Source organism: Gorilla gorilla, chromosome 12 (genome assembly GCF_029281585.2).
Source record: "Gorilla gorilla gorilla isolate KB3781 chromosome 12, NHGRI_mGorGor1-v2.1_pri, whole genome shotgun sequence".
NCBI lineage: Eukaryota > Metazoa > Chordata > Mammalia > Primates > Hominidae > Gorilla > Gorilla gorilla.
Window position 1 is genome coordinate 60,106,708 of NC_073236.2, and position 22,281 is coordinate 60,128,988.

General features: G+C 36.2%; 1 protein-coding gene across 7 annotated transcripts in view; it reads right to left on the reverse strand.

Moving 5' to 3' along the window:
* Positions 1–22,281, reverse strand: part of CTNNA2 (catenin alpha 2) — a 1,198,185-nt gene that overhangs the window by 991,146 nt on the left and 184,758 nt on the right. For all 7 annotated transcript variants that reach the window (XM_055378924.2, XM_019021073.4, XM_019021071.4 and 4 more), the window contains one exon: positions 8,808–8,914. In XM_055378924.2, coding sequence (XP_055234899.1) covers positions 8,808–8,909 — 102 coding nt within the window. In that variant the 5' untranslated portion in view covers positions 8,910–8,914. The remainder of the gene's footprint in view (positions 1–8,807; positions 8,915–22,281) is intronic.

Consider the following 22,281-nt stretch of genomic DNA (forward strand, 5'->3'; position numbering starts at 1 on the left):
TATAAAACAATAAATATATTTTATAGTCTTTCAATTAAATATTAATATATGTAATACAGGTAAATTTATAAATCACAACTTAGTTACTTAGATTCAAATTCTGTTCACATATGTATGTGTATACTATATATGTGTATGTGATACATACACATACATATGTATACACATACGTATGTGTATACATATGTATACACATATATAGTATACATACATATATACAAATATATACTATATATACATAGTATTTGTATTTGTAAACATGCTATTTGCATACATACAAACTACTTGTGTGTGTATATGCACATGCTATTTGTATGTAATATGTATGTATGTATACATACATATGTATTTATTTGACAAGGAAAGATGCAGAGATTTAGCAGTTTTCAATAAACTTATGATACTTAAGGTACTTCATTCACCCCCAAGTTTTATTATTATTCTTTTTAGAGATGGGATCTCATGCTGTTGCTCAGGCTGGAGTGCACTGGCACCATCATAGCTTACTGTAACCTGGAACTCCTGGGCTGAAGCAATTCTCTTGTCTCAGCCTCCAGAGCAGCTGGCATGTGCCACCACACCTGGGTAACTTTTATTTAAAAACTTTTAGTAGAGACTGGTCTCATTGTTTTTCCCAGGTTGGTCTCGAACTCCTGGCCTCAAGTGATGCTCTTGCCTTGGCCTCCCAAAATGTTGGGATTACAGGCATGAGCCACTTCTCCTGGCCCCAAAACTTTCTTTAAAGACACATAATCTGAAATACTTTTCAAGGCAAGAAAAATATCATTCAAAAATGAAAATGGAACCTAGTATGAAAACAAAGGTAAATAAATAAAAATGGGAAAATATACTTGGAAATGGGTTAATCACACTATACATGAATTAGATTAAACATCAAAGAGTCTTAATGGAGTTCACATCATTCACTTTTAGCACATCCTTTACCTTTCATGCAATTTCAATTCTTTGACAAAAATGCATGCACAACTTATGGTAACGCTGTAGTGTCACCATAGAAACCACCCAAATGTATTCATTTATCAATATCATGAATAAACCATGAATTAAGGTGACTCTCAATAATGATATTCTCTGGATAGATGGAAAAATGAGTATAATGATGCCTCACTTTATATTTTGATTATTTCAGTAAATTCTTGCATAAAATGCTATATTTTGTAAATTCTATAAGAAAGTGTATGGTGTAGCAAAAAAAAAAAAAAAGAGGCACTGGATCAACTCTCAGAAGTTACTTTGCTTCTAAGTGTTCATTTATTTGTGGAATCACTTTCAGCTCTAAATCTTCTAATTTTAAATCTGAACCTCCTGTTTCCCTGATTTTAATTGCACCAAAGTAATGAACTATTGTTGTGACTCACAAAAAATTTACTCCTGTTATAATAAATTACATATAAAGAGGGAGAAAATTGATTACTTTTTAAAAATATAAAATTGAAATTTTAACTTTTAAAATATATAAAGTGCTAATTAGCTTGAGATAATTATTAAATTTTGGAGTAAAATTTAAAATGGTTCAACTATAAAATTCACCAGAGCCTAATTTCACAGGGCCCCATGAACATTGCTCAAAATAATATTGGAAATGATTAAAGAGAGCTCCTCTTCTTAGGAGGTTCCTTCCCTATTTGGCTACTTTAGAACAGCTCATTAAACATCAACGATATTCTTTTATCAGATGTTTAGTGTTATTTATTAAGTTTCAGGTTCATCTTCTATTAAAAAAAAGAACAAAATTTCAGCAAATTCTATTCTGATGGCCAACTCATTTTGATGGCCAGTGCTTCATTAGCTTCCTGAAAAGGTAAAGGTTGAACTCTCAATAACTTCAGAGGTTTCCATTTTAATTATCTTTTGTTAATGCAATAAGCAAATCAATGTTTTTATAAATCTCCATTAAAATATTTTTTCTAAAAAGTATCCAAATGAATCCCTGTATTAGATATGACACCTATGTTTTATTAAGTGAAAGCCATTACCATTAAATGGTAAAGAAAATGGTATTGAAAGCAAGCCTGTATTACTGTAAGCATACCATCAGGCATTTCTAGTCCCTTTAAACCATCTCATTTATCCTTTCAATACTGTTATGATGTAGAAATTATTATTATCTATATTTTACATTTAAGGAGTGGTTAAGTAATCTACTGAAGCTATCACCATGAATACAGGATTTACAATTGAGCCTCTCTGACTCTAAAGCCTATGCATACACAATCTCTGCTCCAATGATATAATAAATTACAAAACTGCAAATGAAATTAAAACATCAATATGCACTTCATACAGAAAAAATAATTGACCTTATAATTTTTCAATTATAAAGAAATAACTTTGTTTTGAATTCTTTCCCTTTGAATAGATACAAAATTATTTTTTGTATATTTATCTTATATCTAGCAACCTAACCTCATTTTCATGTTACTTGTAATGATATAAAAATTATAACCCAAAGAGGGCTTTATTAGTCCTTTTCCAAAATTTATGTGGTACATTATTTTAAAAGATTGATCCTAGTCTTAGAATTTTTATTAGAAATAACTGCAAAATTCTATTAAATATCTTTTTAGTATCTAATGATATAATCTATTGATATACTAAAGTATTTTTATTTGTTTTCTAAATATAGGCCACCATTATATTCTTTAAAAATCCTTTTTTTTCACACATATGCTGATCTTTTCATATACTGCTGGGTGCTATTTACTAATAGCTTATGTAGGTTTCTTTTTTGCATTTAAATTTTCAAATGACATAGAATCATCACTGTCTTTTTCTTTAAAAAGTTTTAGAATGTGACTTAAATTTTTAATGTTAAAATTATGATTCTCTAAAAAATGATTAACATTCTCTATATTTTTCTATGGTTGGAATCATTTAAAGAATATTGGAATATCAGTGCTACAAGCGTCTGGTAATATTCAACTAAACATCCATCTGTTCTGGTGCTTTTTTGATAACTGATCTTTAAACAGCTCTAGTATTTAAATGGAATACTACAGTTTTCTACTTTCTCTTGAAAATATTTTAGTAATTTATTTTTTTTCTAGGAACTGATTCCCTTCCTTTAGATGTTCATGCTTCACCAGTGCAGAGTCACACCTAATATTCTACTATACTTCTTTTAACCTTTCTTGTTTCTGGAGTTACTTCTGCTTTCTCATTTACAATTTTATATATTCTTTCTTTATACATTTTCCATAATTTGTGCCTCAAGGGGTTTATGTTGGCCATTTCAAAGAATAACCAAATTTTGAGTTTATTTAGCCATTTTTACATTTGCATTCTATTCTAGTGATTCCAGTTTTCCTTGTTATTAAATTCTGTTTTCCTAGTTTCTTTTGATTTTTTTTATAATTCCTTAAGATTCATAGTTTATTTTTTATATCTTTTCTTTCTTCAAAGCTATCTAAAGCTAAAATTCTATACTGATGATAGCTTTTACTGGATGTGCCTATTTTGTTAGGAAGGGATCTTCTTTTTCATTAACTCATATATAGTTGTAATTTCCCTTTGGTTCTAAGAGTTATCTAAGAGTGTTTCTTAATTTCCTAATATTTTTTTTAATTTTGTAATAAAGTTGCCTAATAAATTGTGTTAGTTTTCTAATAAGGGTTCTTAATACAGAATGTGACCTATTGAAACTCCTTCCATTTTTGAATTTATAAAAAGTTCAGACACTTTCAAGGACTAAACTTCCTAAGATGAATATCTCTTCTCATTAGCAGTTTCATCATTTTAATAATGTACAATTTCTCCAAAAGGAATCTTGCCATTTCAACATTATAAAATAAATGTATAGGCCTCATATATATCATTATTGATATAAGGTAAGGTTTTGTGGGATATTTTAAATATGAATCAACAGTAAATTCCTAATGTCATTTTTCTTATGACAGTGAAAGAATTTTACTCAGAACCCCATAACTTCTGTTTTTCATTTCATCCCTTATCCATCCTTATTAGAAACTGTGAGATAGCTATGAGCATACTGTATCATTGCATATTGCTATGAATTTTGTTCAATTCATAAAGTTGTGTGTATGTGTTTGATACAACTGGGGCCTTGGTTTGGTTCCCTCTCACAGTTCCAGTTTGCTTTAAACGTTGAGTAAGAAGTTTATAGCTAATATTCCCTTATCTCTTCTTCCTTATTCATAAGTCCTTTAAGTGTCAACAGTCACATCAGTCCTATCATGAAGGTTTAATTCCAAGGGAAGAATTAGTTAGTATTGACAACACAGTCATGTATTGTAGGAAGTAATATCATATGGAAAATCCCATCTTAAAATTCACATATTTAATTTTTTTAAATCAGTATGGAATACTAGGAGGAAATATAAGGCACATAGATAGGAGACTGGAAGGATGTTAAGACTACTTACAGTGCCAAATCTCTGTATGAAATTCAAGAAAAGTTTTAAGCATTCTACTGTATTATGTGAACAAATATGAATTAGCCACTTCACTGTCCTTAATTTGAGAAAATATTTTAATGCATTGCTTTTGTCTGCAACAGAAGGACTTTAGATAACTGGACTAAAAGGCATATGAAAAAGACATTTTTTTTTTTTTTTTTGAGATGGAGTCTCGCTCTGTCGCCCAGGTTAGAGTGCAGTGGCATGATCTTGGCTCACTGTAACCTCTGCCTCCTGGGTTCAAGTGATTCTCCTGCCTCAGCCTCCTGAGTAGCTGGGTTTACAGGCATGTACCACCATGCCTAAGTTTTGTATTTTTAGTAGAGATGGGGTTTTGCCATGTTCGCCAGGCTAATCTCGAACTCCTGACTTCAAGTGATCTTCTTGCCTTGGCCTCCGAAAGTGCTGGGATTACAGACATGAGCCACCACGCCCAGCCAAAAAGAATTTTTAATTATAATCTTAGATGTGCTATTATTTACATAAGCTAAATTCAAGGGTAAAATATAAGTACATAAATTTTAACACATAAGGCTCTATAAGTGTAATATTGTGCTAGCCCATGCCTAATTCACTTACATCCTTCTCATAAATTACACAGTATTGGTTTATGACTAGCATGAGCCAGAATATATAGCCATCAAACAGGAAAAACAGAAGCTACATTTACTCAATGTTTGTTTTACACCAGGTACTGTATTCTAATATTTTCTTTCATTTAATCTGTATGATAAGGATTAAATATACTTATAGGTACTCTTAAGTGTAAACTCCAAGGCTAGGAAAAGGTCACTCACTTTTTAACTGATCTGGCAGAAGTACCTTTTAGACCAGATTGTTCTGACTCCAACATATCTCCTAAGCCAGTCTTTCTCAAGCTATCTGTGATGAAAGGCTACATTTTTATTATTCCAATATCTCACAGACCAATATTTTATAAAACACAACATCATGAATAATTTTAAAAATTAAACATATACAATTATAAGTCCATATTTTATATTTAGGTTCAGCAGACAAAAAATTACTGTCAAATTCCTATAAAAATTTCAAGTGTTTATCCTCAATTTTGTTCTTACCGCAGACCATCAAAAATTCATGAATCAGCCCTAGGCCACAGGGTACAATCTGAGTAGGTGGCCAACATACTTCCTATCAGTATTAGGTAAGCATATCAATATTAGGTGTTTCTTACAGAAATTTTTATAGAACAAGAGTCACGACTGAATGAAAAATATGCATGAATCTCATAAAATGTTCTCCAATTGCATACAAAGATGTCCACATTCTAATCCCTGGAATTTGCAAATGTGCTACCTTAAATGGCAGAAGGGAATTTGAAGATGTGCTTAGGTTAAGGATGTCAAGATGGAGAGATTATCCTGGAATATATGAGTGAGCCCAATGTAATCACAAGGATCTTCTTCATAAGAGAGAAGCAGTAGAGTTAAGATTCATTGAAGGAAATATAACAGTTTAAGCTGAAATCAGAGGGATCTGGAGTATTGTGCTACCGGCTCTAAAATGGAAGAAGGTGACACAAACAAGGAATGCAGGTGGACTGCAGACACTGAAACAGGCAAGGAACTAGATGCTTCCCTAGAGCCACACTGGTCTTAGAACTTTTCACCCCCAGGACTATACAATAAATATGTTTTATATTAAGCTAATACATTTGTGAAAACTTGTTATAGCAGCAATTGGAAACTAACACAGATTTTGGTACTTGGAATTGGGGCACTGCTAGTAACAAATACCTAAAAATGTAGACAGTGGCTTTGGAATTGGTAATGAGAAAAGGCTGGAAGAATTTTGAGAAGCATAATACAAAAATTCTAGATCTCCTTGAATAGACTGTTATTAAAAATAAAGATTTGGTTAAAGGCTCTGCTGGTGCAGACTCAGAAGGAAGTGAGGAGCATGGTAGAGAAAACCTTTAACTTCTTGGGGAATATCTAAGTTGCCATAAATAGACGTTGGTAGAAATGTGGACATCAAAGGAGACGCTGGTGAGGCCTCAGAAGGAAATGAGAAACATGTTATTGGAAACCGGAGAAAAGAGAATCTTTGTTTCATAGTGGCAGAAAGCTCAGCTGGACTGATTCCTACAATTACGTGGAAGTCAGAATTACAAGTGATGAACTTACATATTTAGCTGAGGAGATTTCTAAGCAAAATGTTGAAAGAGTGGCCTGGTTTCTTCTTGCTGTTTATAGTGAAATGTGAGAGGAAAAAGATGAATAAAGGGAATAACTATTAAGCCAAAAGAAACCAGGACTTGATGATTGGGAAAATTCTCAACCTATGAAGACTTCAAAAGGCTAAAATTAGGAGACGTGCTTTCAAGAAAGCATACTTGAAGAGAAAGCCAATTTTATGTCTGGATAACATTTTCCTAGTGCCTTATAAGGATTAAAAGGTCCAAGTGAAAGGAGGGCTCTTTGAAGTGATTAGGCATGTAATTCATGGATCCCCTCAGCCACTTCAACAGAGGCCAAAAATGGAGATGAAATTATCCAAGAAAGATCTGTAGAGGAGCCTGTTTTTCTAATGGAGTGAATCCTAGAGATGTACATAGGAAAATCACAATGTTCTTGAGAATCCTACAACAGTGGTAACACCATCAGCTTGGACTGATACAGGCAGAAAAGGGATGAAATGCATGAAGGCTGATGGACACTCAAAATTCTACAGGTAGGAGATGGCTGACAAGAATACCTGGTTGAAAATATGTGCAACCCTTCATGAAAATGAAGAAATAATTCTGAACTAGGCCCAGAGAGCAGACTCAAGCCACAGAGGATTATTCACAGGCCTTGAAATCTAATGGAATTTTCCCATGTAGATTTCTACATTTCTTGAGACTGGCAACTCCTTTTTCCTTCCACTTTATCCCTTTTATGTAGGAATGTCTGTAACTGTTATCCTATGCCTGTCCCTCCATTGCATTTTGGGAACATATAATTTGTTTTGTAGTTTCACAGCTACACAGATGGAGAGGAACTCTGCTCAAGGACAGATTTTAGAGATCCTCAGCCATATCTAATTTAAATAATTTGGACAATGAGATTTGGGACTTTTAAGCTGATGAAATTTAGATGATATTTTGAACTTGAGTTGATGCTATGATTGGTTGAGACTTTTGGAGACCTGAGAATGTGGTGAAATGTGTTTTGCATAAAGGAAGGATCTGAACCTTTGGGGAGCCACAGGGCAAACTATGGCAGACTGAATAATGGTCCTCAAAGCAACTCCATCCTAATCCCTGGAAACTGTAAATATGTTACCTTAAATGGTAATAGAAGCCTTTTTGGGTGTGATTGGGTTAAGGATCTTGAGATGTGAGGATTTTTCTGGAGTATTTGGGTGGACCGAACATAATCACAAGGGTCGTTATTGGAAGGAAGTAGGAAAGACAATTTCAAGAGATGGGATGCAAGGACAAAAGCAAAGGTCAGAGTGCAAGAGAAATTTGAAGATGCTACATTGCTGGATTTGAATATAGAGAAAGGGGTCAAAGAAGTGATGTGGTTTCTAGAAGATGGAAAAAGCAAGAAAATGGATTTTCTTCTAGAGCTTCCAGAAGGAATGCAAGCCAACCAATACCTTGACTAGGATATTTGACCTCTAGAATAATAAATTTGTGCTGCTTCAAGCCACTAAGTAGATAGGAATTTGTTATAGCAGCCACAGGACAATACAAATGCCTCTATTATAATTTGGTAAAAAAAAAAATTCACATCCCAGGAATCTCAGAGTTAAAATAGCGAAGAGTATGCTTAACAAGACACTAAAAATTAACTTATAACACTTAAAAATCCTGATATTTTTCTTTTGACAGTTATCTTGTGGAAATGTGACAACTGTGACAACACAAAAATGGAACATCTCATCACTCCAACAGGATGAATTCTGCTTTGTAAACTGAAAGAAAAGTAATTCAATAAATATACACTGCTGTTGTATAGTCAACACAGTTTTTCCTAATGGTGCATTAGCATCTGAAAGTGCAGGAGGAATAGTTTATTTAGACTTTGAACCCATTACCGTAAATGAGGGCCCCCTTCACCAAGGACCCCTCTTCAATTATCTCATCAACTTAATTTCAAAAATCATACAAATAGTTTTTAAAAGCCACTTCAAATGTTATAGGGCAATGAGACTGCCCATAGTTGAGGCAGTAATATATATTCAGGAATCGGAATTATGGCATGATTTATTCTCTTCTAAGGATGTCTAAGTTTTTCCAAGAGTCAGGATATAATCACAATAGAAACACATATATAACATATATATATATATATATATATATATATATATATATATATATATATAACATATATAACAAAGTGGTTTCAAAGCATCCCTTACCTGTGTAACAAGTGGCTCCAACAGCCTTTCCACTGTTAGCGTCCGGATTTCCAAACTTTTGGGGTCCCATTTCAGAATGATAGGTGAAGTTGCCGAAGTCATGCTCCCTATGGGAACACACGTAATCAGTTAGAAATAATCATCTTTGAAATAAATTGTAACTTTGGTGATTCAAAATGAGTAAATCACTGAAACTTAGAATATACTGGAAGATAGCCTCTCTGGTCCAACCTGGTCAAATTAGAGATGGAAAAACCAGACCAGTACACTGTGAGGTGGCAATGTTGGAATCAGATTAAAAACTGAGGCCTCCTCAGCATACTGGTGTACCTTAGGCCTGCTTTTGGGACCCAACAGCCACTGAAATATTTCATTTACTCAACAATGAGTATGCATACCTATCTGCTATATGCTGCGAAAGATTTCAGTCTTGCTTTCAAGTAGCTTAATGTTTAAAGTTAGAGACAGCCAAATATGGGAACAATTAAGTCTCAGTGTGACACATGTTGTGATTAAGAAACACAGAGAGGACTATGGGAGAGGTGAGGAAGGGGCATCAATGTCAGTCTGGAGAGAACAACAAAGAATAGCAGGAAGCAAAGTAAATCCACCAATGATTACTAGATGTAGGAACCCCTTTATAACAAAAGGCTACTTTTTTCTTCACATCATAACTGACCCCTGAGAATATCATACTCCTTGGGGCAAGAGTTTCAGTCTCTTAAGTAAGAAAGACATCTTCAAACTAAGTGCCAATGTTCTGAAAAACTATCTGCTACTATTTACATGCTCTCTGATTACTCATTACATTTACATTCTTATCCCATAAAATCAGTGACTGATAAGGTTATTTATTTCACCCCAAAGCAATCCTCTCTTACCTAAGAACCACTGACATGCAGGTAGCAGTCTCCACACAACAAGCAAAAAATTACAGTTCTAGCCCCGCCCCCTTCCCCCCCCCCCCCCCCCCCCCGCAAAAAAAGTATACATTCTATCAGGGGTTTGTTTCTTTCATCAAGAAATTGCTAAATACATTCTGACATCTCACCACTGGACAAGCAACCTTAGATTGTACAAACCGAATCTGAATGATTTGCCTTAATATCAACATAAATCAAAATGTCCATGGCTGTTCTTTTATTTTGAATCAATGTCCCCATTCAATTCCAACCTTATAAGTCAATGTAGATGATTATTTCTACTAGAATTAACACGACAAAGAAGGCCTATCACAATAGGCACTAGTAGAAATGTGCCTCTTTACTGGCTCTCCTACAGCTAAAGCTTTTGCAAATAGACCCAACCAATTTGCTTTAGAAAAAAAGTAGAGGCAAAGACACAGTGTGCTGGTATTTTAACTCTCTCCAAATGCCATGTTTTAAATAAACTAAGCATAGCAATCCAACCATACAGACCGATTTAGATTTGGGTTTCTTCATCACAACAATAGTTGGCACCGACATGCTGCCTGTCCTCCAAAAACCTAAAAACACTTTACACATTTTCCATTCACACTACCAACTGCCATAAAGCAGCTCTGTCATATACAGAATTCTGCCGCTGGGCAACACACCTTCTCATGCCATAGAAGGATAAAGATGCCAGATGCTTCCTGCAGACACTGGGATACCTTCATCCCTACTGAAGCCAGACCTACCTAAGTGATCTTAGTCCAGTACTTATGACACAGCTATTGCAAGTTTCTGGAGAAGTTCCCTGAGAACCTTTTTCAAACTCTAATGGAATCACAAGTGGCATAATAATGATGATGAACACGGAAGTTCTGTAGGAAAGCTGGATACTCAGTCATGGTCATTGTAACATGATAGTGACAGGTACTGGGTAAGACTGCATAGAGAATTTCCATTATAACATGGGCATGCTTGTAGACATACGCTGATAGATCAAGGAAGACACATAAAATTATAGCTGTTCCATTATGTAACTTTTAAAACATGACACAAAAATGCTGGGGAAATCACAACAGAGTCATGAATCTAGCATGCATCAAGCAGAAGTGAAGGATACTCCTTAAACAAAGATCTCAAGCCAACTATGAGCCAAGAAGCAAGTGTTAGTTAGGGCCTTCAGTCCTGAAGGTCACAGAGGCCTTATAAATCTAAAAATAAAAGAACAATAGTTCCCAGACAAATCACTCAAATTAATTTATTCCTTTGAGGATCAATCTTTTTAGTCATTTCTTGTGACAAAGGTAAAATTCAGTAGCAAAGAAAAGGTTACACGTACTAATTTGTTGAAGTGGAAAAATAAGTCATAGAAATGTTAAATGCTGTTTTCCAGCCATGCTGTTTCTGATACAGTTGAGACTAAAACCAGGAATTCTGTCTCTACCCCATAATCTTTTCACCATTAGTTTACTAACCACATTAGCAATGAACAAAAGGAGTGGTGGTGGGGACTGCAAAATCCCCACCTCTAAACCCATGATGTTGATATGTAACATTCCCTTTGAGTTGCCTCTAAGGGGCATTTTAGCTTCATATCAGCCATTGAGCACAAGGTAGAAGAAGGTAAGAAGCTCCCCTGCCTGTGATACCTCAGTTGGTATCATCTTTACAGTTTGCTGTTTCTAGGAAAAGTATTCCCATCCTGCATGTCCTGCTACTTTTAAAACATTGGATTGCTTTCTGCTGTCTGTATTAGACCTTGTAGTAGGAACATTTTCCTTAAAAAATCCCTTGGCCAGTTGGAATTGCATGAAAACAGAAAAAAAAGATTCTATTCCAGGATAGTAATCATAACCATAGTCTTCTAGAATCACTCATTAATGATCTTTGCCTCCAGAGTTCTAGTATGAACAAATTAGGGCAGAGAAGGCAAAATGAGTCAAACATCCTCTAGAGCAAAAAGGGAGGCAATGGTAGTCAGAAAATAGGAATTGATGATTTGGTATGTGGCCCCTCTGACAAGCACACACAATAAGGTGACTCCTAACTGAGAATGTCATCCCACCTGTACATTCAATATTTATGAATTAGGAAGGACAGAGAAAATGCACAGGCGTTTGAGGTAGATTGGAGGATTTTTCAGTAAATAGTCATTTCCTTCCCATCCTCACCTCCATGAGAAGAGAATGTTTTCCTATTCCATTGCTATTGAGCTTTGGCTAGAGGAATGTTAAGAAATATGACGTGAGTAGACATTTGGAATGTGCTTACTTAGTTGGGCTTCTCCTCTGTGCTACTGCCTTCTGCCATAAGAGTCACATATAACCTACTGGTCCAAAACGAAAGAAGGACACATGGAGCACACCTGAATCCAAGCTGGAGCTGGAGCCAAGCACAGCTAAGTTAAGCCTAGTCAGCCAACTCCCAACCAAACCATCAACACATGATCAAGAAGTAAATGCCTGCTGTTGTATGTTGCATGCCACTGAGATTTTGCCATTAACTATTAATCAGCAATAGCTAACACAATGGTATCAAATAGACTTTTGTTTAAATTGAAGCCCTGCCATTCAAGTATTTATCATATATTCTGGGCCAGGCATTGTTCTAGGTAGCAGGGCTACATCAGTGGACAAAACCAGCAAAAATATCTGCTGTCTCGGCAGAGATCACACTCTGGAGGGAAAGACTGAAAATAAACAAATAAGGAACGTATACTGAAAAAAAAAACTTGAAGCCCTGCAATTTATTAGCTCTGTGATACTGTCCAATTGCCTGCCCTTTCTGAGTCCCAGTTTCTTCAAATGAAAAATCAGGATAATAAGGATTTTATAGGCTTATTGTGAGGATTAAATAACTTAATGGATAGAAAGCATGCTAACATTCCTGGAAATATTTGTTATTATTTTTATGTTGTCATTATCTTCCCAAATTTAAATTTCCTTTTTTGGCAATTCTTTATCTCTGAAGTAACAGGTAAACACTCATTAAAACAGAGATCCAGATTTACACTCCTCTATGTGGAACAACCAAATTGACACAAACGAGAAAACAAGAGAACAGATCAAGTGTGCAGTCTCACGAGCCCTTCATCTTTCTGAGGATAAAATGATATATAGTCTCAATCCCATCTGTGCAATTAATACCGTCTGTTTGCCCACAAAAGAAAATTTACATAAAGCAAATAAATTTCTCCTCACTGATTTGATTTCAAAGTAAAAATTTATACTTTACTTACCTTTGGTAGACAGACTTAGAATACAGACTGGATACAGTCAAAGAGTGAAAAACAAGATTGTAAATAACAAAAGACAACAAGTTTGTCTTCTTCCATACAGCACAATGTTACAAGCCTATGAGAAAGCTCCTAGAATTTCAATTTCTGAGGAGAGTTTCTTCGTGAAAAGTTTTAGCTGGGCACAGTGGCTCATGCCTGTAATCTCAGCACTTTGGGAGGCCACAGTGAGTGGACTGCTTGAGCCCAGAAGTTTGAGACCAGCCTGGACAACATAGTGAGACCAATATCTACAAAAAATACAAAAATAAGGTGAGCATGGTGGCACAATATTGTAGTCCCAGCTACTGAGGAGGCTGAGGTGGGAGGATCACTTGAGCCCAGCGATGTCGAGGCTTCAGTGAGTCATGATTGTGCCACTGCACTCCAGCCTGAGCAACAGAATGAGATCCTTTCTCATAAAAAAAAAAAAAAAGACAGAAAGAAAAGTTTTAAATTGTGTTTCCATGTAAGGTAATAATACAGCCCACCTGGTAATACTTCAGATAATTTCATATTCTTTCTGTGGTGGTAAGAAAGAGGCACAGGCCAGGATGCTATCAGCTATTTGTCACTCATGATAGAAAATACACAACCTGACAGAAAAGAAAAGTCAGAGTAAAATGGGCTCCTCTGTGAAGCAGCCAAGGGTTAAGGGGCTTGTTTCCTTGGACAGTGTCCTGATAAGGAGAAACTGACTTGAGTTCCCATACCCCAAGGAATGCCTTCAAATGCCAGATATGTTAATACAGTGCATCGTTCACTGCAGAAATTCTCCTTTTCAAACCTTCCTGGAAAATGTCTTTGGAATTCTCTGCCTCACCTTTCTAAATTGTCTCCATTCTTTCTACTGTTCTATAGCAGCACAATAGCCCAGGATGCTTTCCAGTTGTCAAGGGGACCACCCAAACCTGTTTTCTCTCCACGGAGCTCCAGCTTCAGATTCTCCTCATGAATTTTTTTCTTCACCAATACTGGGCACTACTGCCATCAAACTCCACGAAGCTTTATTATATGATAGGCTAGCTTTAGTTGATACAAATTCAGAAGAAGTTAATGACTGATAATGCCTGTCATTATCAGAGAGCTGTGGAGATAATTCACCTACCTCTGCATGTATGATGTTGAGTCAGTTATATTACCTAAGCTTCGGTTTCATTGTTTGTAAAACAAGGATGGTGATAACATTATATTATTAAAAGATTTGTTCTGAAAATCGCTGGAATAATTGCACATGCAAAAGTGATGGTTTTTCTTCTTTGCAATGTTGTCTACATGAGTATCATCCTAAACTTCAAGACACCAATTGGGATAGGGATGCCACTGGAAATCTCACAAGACAAGATGCCTCAAAAACAGATCTATTGAGAAAGGGAGAGAGATGAGATAAGGTGAATTTTCTAAATTTCTTCAGCATTTCAAGAATCAAGTCTGAAAACCTTGAATTGCTTTTTTCTCTGCCTGTTTTGCATTTATTTTCTTTAAATTTCTCCCCTATTTAGGGTAGTTGGCAGGTATTATTAGTACTGAGTCTCCTGTATATTAAATTGCTTTTTCCATGAATAAAATAATACTGGCTAATGACCTTTTACTATTACCTCCCATTTATAAATGAGGGAACTACAGTATAAAACAGTTGAGAAAGTTGCTCATGGTCATTAAAGTTGAACCTCGGCTGGGTGCGATTGCTCTCGTCTATAATCCCAGTACTTTGGGAGGCTGAGATGGGAAGATTGCTTGAGTCCAGAAGTTTGAGACTAGTCTGGGCAAAAATGATGAAACCCCATCTCTACAAAAAAAAAAAAAAAAAATACAAAAATTAGCCAGGCGTAGTGGCACGCACCTGTAGTCCTGCCTACTCCGGAGGCTGAGGTGGGAAGATGGCCTGAGCCCAGGAGGCAGAGGCTGCAGTGAGCCGAGATCATGCCATTGCACTCCAGTCTGGATGTTAGAGTAAAACCTCATCTCAAAACAAAAAACAAAAAACAAAACTTGAACCTAAATTGTCTTGACTTCAAAGTTTATGCTCAAAACCACTCTGGCGTACGGCTTTTAGAGAAGAATCCCAAGGCTTAGTTACACCCTGGAGCTTCTGAATCATGGGAGGAAATAGAGGTAAGGACACAAATAAAAAAAAGAGGAGCCAGCCATTTCTGGAGAATGAGAGAGGAACAGGCAAGAGAGAGATATAAAGGAATGTTAGACCAGATGAGGGAGACACCAACAGCAGGTGTTCTAATGCATGCGTGGGGCTCATGGGCAATGTGGCTGCTTTTCCTGGTGAGACAGAGCAGGTCCTGAGGTCAGTTTTCCCAAGTTGCCATTGGTCTTACGTGGTGAGAGTAGAATGCTGGCTGTAAAGCTGGGCCAGCTAGTGAGCAACACAGGGGCCTGGCAAAGTCAAGAGAAGGAACCTGTGAGGTGTAATGCAAAGTAGACAAAATTTTGGCCCAGTGACCTCAGCCCCCTTGTGTTATGCTTGTAAATATCTTACATTACATGATCAAGGGGATTTTACAGACGTGATTAAGGTTACCAATCAGTGGCCTTTAAAAAAGGGAAATTATCCCGAATTATCTGGGTAGAACCAATGTAATCACATGAGCCCTTAAAAAGCAGATCTTTGGCCAGGCACGGTGGCTCACGCCTGTAATCCCAGCACTTTGGGAGACCGAGCTGGGAGGATCACGAGGTCAGGAGTTCGAGACCAGCCTGGCCAACATGTTGAAACCCCATCTCTACTAAAGATACAAAAAAATTAGCTAGGTGTGGTGGTGGCCACCTGTAATCCCAGCTACTCGGGAGGCTGAGGCAGGAGAATTGTTTGAACCCGGTAGGCGGAGGTTGCAGTGAGCTGAGATTATGCCACTGTGCTCCAGCCTGGGTGACAGGGCGAGACTCCATCTCAAAACAAAACAAAACAAAAAATCAGATCTTTCTCCTGGCTATCGTTGGAAGAGAACATGATAGAGATACAGCAGAAGAGGATGTAAGACGGGTAGGGCTAAGGGAAAAGGCAGAGGGATTTGAATTGAGAAAAACTTAACCTAGTTGCTAGAGGGGCCACATAAAAAGCATGGAAAAGAATGTGGGTGGCCTCTGGGAGCTGAAGGAGTTCTGGCTGAAAGTCACAAAGAAATAGAGGTCTCAGTTCCACAACCACCCGGAACTGAATTCAGTCACCAGCCTAAATGAGGTGAGAAGTGGATTCTTCCCCAGAGCCTCCAGTAAGACACAGCCCTATCAATACCTTGATTTCAGCCTTGAGAGATCCAAAGAAGAAGACCCAGCCATGTCTGCCTGAACTTCTGACCTTCAAAAACTAAGTAGTAATACATTGGTAAGTTACCACATACTAAGTTTGTGGTAACTTTTTTACTGCAGCAATAGGAAACAAATACAAATAGTTCTCAGATTTGTGTGTCCATGACAATCACCTAGAGGCCATGCTAACACACAAATTCTGGGACCCACCCCAAGAGTTTCTGATTGATTAGGTCTAGGGTGGGTTGGATAATTTTCATTTGTGACAAATTTCCAGAGGCTGCTGCTGCTGCTGGTTCAGGAATGACGCTTGAAGAACCACTGTTGTAATCAGGAACCATCACCACACATGCCAGTGGGGAAGTAGTTATCAGGAAGATATGGGATATCTCTGCTCAGACCAGATGACCAGTAAGAACAACACCTCTTTATTTGGGGAGCATAAAACTAAGTCTTCCAAATATGTTATCTGAACTATGACAGTGGTTCTAATTTTCTGTTAATTTTTTTTTGAGACGGAGCCTTGCTCTATTGCCAGGCTGGAGTGAAGTGGCACGATCTAGGCTCACTGCAACCACTGCCTCCCCAGTTCAAGCGATTCTCCTGCCTCAGCCTCCTGAGTAGCTGGGACTACAGGCGTGCACCACCATGCTCAGCTAATTTTTGTATTTTTAGTAGAGGCAGGGTTTCACTGTGTTGGCCAGGATGGTCTCAATCTCTTGACCTTGTGATCTGCCTGCCTTGGCCTCCCAAAGTGCTGGGATTACAGGCATAGCCACCGTGCCCGGCCTGTTAATTTTTTTTTTAAAGTACCTCTAGGATGTGGATACCCTATTGTAAGAGGGGCTATTTTCTGGTGCTGAAGAGAGTATCTGTGTGTATGTATCACAGATAGGAGCAGAAGTTGAGGAAAAAAAAAACAGGAGAAATCTTTTGTATTATTATCTACATAGCCCTAAAGAGTAAAAGGCATCCTGGCTCCCACCAGAATACACTCTGCCATGACAACACCATGTCCAAATGGAGGTGGGAGGAAGATGGCATTTGTCACTCTTCCTGGTGCTACCATGTGTATGAAAATTGCCTAGTCTGGTGGCCAAACTATGGGAAAGCCCTGCTTCTTATCTTCCTCCATTAATTCTGCTCAATCTAAGCTCATTTCCCCTAACTTTGACTATAACGAGGTAGTGTATCACCCATCACTATTCTTTACACAATAACCATTCAAAGCCCTGGCTCAGTGAACTGAGAGGTGATCCAAGATGCAAGCTGCTGCTGTAATTACAGGATCTGTCACCCCTTTTATTCAAAATTGCAGTGATATGCAGTGTCTAAGTAGTTTTTGCTATTTGCAGTGAAGGCAGGGTGGGGTGCAGGTATCTCCGCTACTGCTAAAGTGTAGTTAAGTACTTTCCTCAAATATTACAATATTTGCAAGACTTCTATTTTTGGTAAACCCATACCTTTTCACAAAACACTCAAAGAAGTGCTGCTGAACAAAAAATATCATTGTAATAATTTGAAAATATTACTGTAATAATACTCAATGTCAAAGCATAAATGCATATTAAAGAATGCCTTAATAAACTTATCAAACTATTATACCCTTTTCAGAATCTCCTTTTTCTTCTACCCAAATAAACAAAATGTTACCACAAATATATATACAAAGAAAGCTCCAAAGCCTCAAGTCTTTCAAGGTGATAAGTTGAGACTAATAATATATGGCCTAGAGTTTGCTGATTAAAAAGAAATAACCGTGTCTATATCTCACTGAAATGGGTTTTTGTACTTACAATAGCACACTCATAAAATTTAATACTCCGTGCCAATTTTATAGAAATTCACCACTCCTGGAGTATGCTAATAGAAAGCCAGTAATTTGAAATTGAAAATAAAATTTAGTATCTATCAAATTCATTTCCTTGCTTTTCACTGCATTCACAGTCTTATCATTTTAATTCATTTTGGAAACATACACAGACTCAGTCTACTCCTAAATTATGGGTTGTTTTCCACTTGAGTATGAACCTATGTGATATTCAGGTAAGTAGTGCTTACTCTATATGCCATGTGAGGTGTCCAGTGTCCCACCAGGGACCCAAATTGTCTAAATGAAATTTCTTGAACAAAGGTTAACATTGTTCAACTTGCTTATTATCCTTCAGCAACACTGCAATTCAGATTTGGACAGTAGATTCCAACAACTGAAAATCAGAACTGTTAGTATTCCAGGTAACATATCTTGAGGAATTATCTTTATAGTCCAAAAGTAACTTTAAATTATTTAATAGGAACATAGCTTCTTTGGCAATTAATTTATTCTTTGTTCTTCTGCCTATAAATTAGAATTTCTTGTGCAATAACTATATATCTCAATTCTTCACCAGAGTCTCATCATTTCATATTTAGATTATAGCAAACTAGCCACCAAACTGCCTTCCTTTAGTCTCACTGTAAAATGTAGCCCAAACTAATTATCCTAAACATTGCTTTTCTAGAAAACCAAAACAACTGCTTAATTCTCTTTTCCAACAAGCCCCAACTTCTCTTTGTAACCAGGCAGATATTCCACTTTCTGACCCTGCTCTATTGGATCTTATTTCTTTAACAAAACTCTTCTACTCTGATCAGGGTATAATGTTACAACACATGGTTCATGCCTCTTCCTAAAGTTTCTACCTGGGACACATTCCTTCTCATCCTCCAATATCCAAATACTGACATCCTCAACCTGCACCTTCATAATCCCTGAATCAAGACTGTATTTACAGTCAGTAACAGAAGATCTTAACATTTTTCTTAATTGGCTCATTAAGAAATTGACATTAGTTTGACATAACCCACCAGGTTATAAACTCATTAAGACATAAATTCAGTTTTTCATTTATTTTCTCTCATCTGCAGCATATAGTAGAGAGTTAGGCCCTTCATAAATGTTGTTGATTAAATGTGAACATATGAAATATCCAAATATTTATTTGTACTTTTCAAGTATCAATTCTTTATCTTTTCAATTGTGGGTCTATTTCCTAGAGAATAATAGCTTTTAAAATATCTTTCAGATATATTTTTAGACATATTCTTTGTTCAGTACTTCCCCAGACCCTAAAAACACATGACATCTTGGTATTATTTAGAGAACATAATTTATACTTCAGGTTTACTTTTATTTATGTATTTTAGAAAAATGTATAGTACATATTAGAACAGGATACTAGCTTATTTAACATGTGTTAAATTGTACCCCATTTTTGTTCAGGAAAAAGTAACTTTGAGACTAGTGATATTTGATTCAGTTCTGATTTCCACATGAGTAACTTTGTGCAAAGTATAGTTCAAGCTGTGCAGGTTAGCCCACAATGCCTCCTAGGAAGTCTTCCTTCTCACTGACTCAAATTCTATTTTGTCTTCAAGACCCTCTCAGGTCCCAACCTCTTTATGAAGTCTCCCTGTTTACACAAGCCCTAGTGACTTTTCTTTTCTCTGAATTCCACTGGTATTTAGAACGACTTTAAGTCAATTCTAATTCAAATACATGATTTGAATACAAGTTGCCTGTGTTGTTATCTATTTGATTTACCTAAGTTTTGTGCCTCCTAATGCATTCAGGAACAGAGATCTTCACTTTCACAATGATTAGCAGTGTTGGGCGTTACTCAAAATGCTATGAGTACTCATGGGCTTGATTCTTTGCCAAGTTCAAGTTTCTCTCTCTCTCTACACACACACACACACACACACACACACACACACAATTATAGTTAAAATATAATACAAATGTTCTGATGCAGGAAGGAGATTTTTTACTGAATGCACCACTTTAGCTGCTACAGACCTGGAAAAATAAGTTAAGTGTTCTTCAGAATGCCTTCGATATTCTCTTTTTAAAATGTAGCTTTTATTTTGTTACTAGAGTCATTTGAGTTATACTAAAACTAATCCTTTTGAACCCAACCCAAATTTCCTACAATAGTTACCACAATATAATTTGAATCCCATTCAACAAGGTGTTGAAAACCCTCAAATTATAACCAAGTCATAAAAGTTAATTTTTAAAGTAATTTTCATATTAAGATATCTTTACTTAAAAGTTAGACAACCAATTTTAAACGAAAAAAAAACTTTTAATGAGGACTTAGGTCCAGAATGCATTAGAAACTCAAATTTAATTACAGTGTTTTTAAATAATTTATATAAATACATTTTACTTTTAATGCAAGAGTCTAATGCTTCTCAATTATTTCTTTGAAAGCCTTTGATATTCTAGCCAAAAAGTGCAATCCCATAATGCATTATTAAATAAAAGTTTTCTGTCTCTTCCTTCATTCAGTTATCCATCCATCATTCATTCAATGCCTATATACTAACTACCCATTGTGTGCAAGCTCCAGTTAGGTGATGTGGTAAACATTAAAGTGAATTAGACATGCTTAATATTGATTAGAGAGATGAGCTTTGTTCTGACTCATCAGATTGTAAAAGCAGGAACCATTCACCAAGAGGGCAGCCCTCACAGAGTGAGCTCTGCTGGGGATGGGCATCTCTGGGACCATTAAATCATTTCATTTCAACTTGGCATTTAGATCAGGCAGTAGACAGGTAACCAATGGCAGCTCTGAATTTTGAATGTCTTGATGGAGCCATATTAAGTAGTTTGTGCAACAGAGTAATGGGAAAATAATCAATGATCTTTTGAATTGCTGCCAGAAAAAAATGCAGAAAACAAATTAACCGAGGCTATGAAAAGGCATCCAAGTAACTCTAGGATGGAGAGTCAAGGAGACAAAGTAATCATGATATAAAGAAAGAAATGCAGATATTTAAGAGCTATTTTCAACAGTTAAGTGGTTATAAAAATACTTAATTAGTACCTAAGGACTTGTATTTTTAAAGCAAGCTCTAGTGAATTATTATATTTTATTTTAAAAGTCGAAGTTAAATCTACACATGTGCTGGTGAGTTAAAAAGGAATTAAGTAGCAGAAACTCATAGGGAAATTATTTAAGCCTAATAGACCTGCCTCATGCAGTTTCCTATGTCATAGACTGGCTGATTCACTGGATCTAAAGTAAACAGGTACTGCTTTGCATCCAGCGGCAGTAAGTGGGAAATAATTCTCCTGCATTTAGTTAGCCTTGCCCCTTTCAATTGAATTATGAGTCTTGAAAGGTCATAACACATTACAGCAATTATATTTGCCTAGAAGTCTTTCACAGTGAGGATTGACATTTCAGCACGAGTTGTGTTCAGCATATATACTCCTTAGTAAATCATCTTATTAAGCTTTTGATACAGAAAATCATATGTAAAAAAGAGAAACAATAACCTAGCTTTCCTTCTGGTCATCTGTGGGATTTAATTTTGTATTTATGAGCCAAAAAATACCTCAGGTAATATGCTTCTGTAAATATAAAAAAATGAATCTACCATGGCTTTAGGAAATGCAAATGAGGCCTGTTAATTTTGTACATCTCAAGATAGTATAATCCTTTCCATTAATTTCATGATATTTACATTTCAAAACAACAACGATTCCACTGAACACTACAGGTCATTGGCCAAAGTTTATTATAATTATCAATAGTTTCATGTTGCTATCATCAAGTCCTGGTATGCTGGATTGAATGGGAGTCCTTGGACAATCACTGAGAGTGAGAACATGTGTATCAGACAGTCATGGAGGAAAGCACTAACACATGCTGAGCACGCTGTCTCAGCAGTTACTGTTCAGGCACTTGACCTATGTTACCTTATGCTACATTCACACTGCTGTCAGGTCAATAGTGATGGTATCCCAATTTTACCCATAAGAGAACTAAAGCTTGCTTTTCCAAGGTTAATGGAATTCAACCAAAGTTTGTTCCAAATCTGTTTTTTTCCAAGATACAATTCAACTTTCTGAAACGTGTTCAATATGTTATTTCACGGGTGGTAAAGTCTTGTGGGGCAGAACAGGCTAAGAAAATACACAACTTTAACTTCACAGAAATATGTGGATAATAAATCCTTAATGTATTGTTTA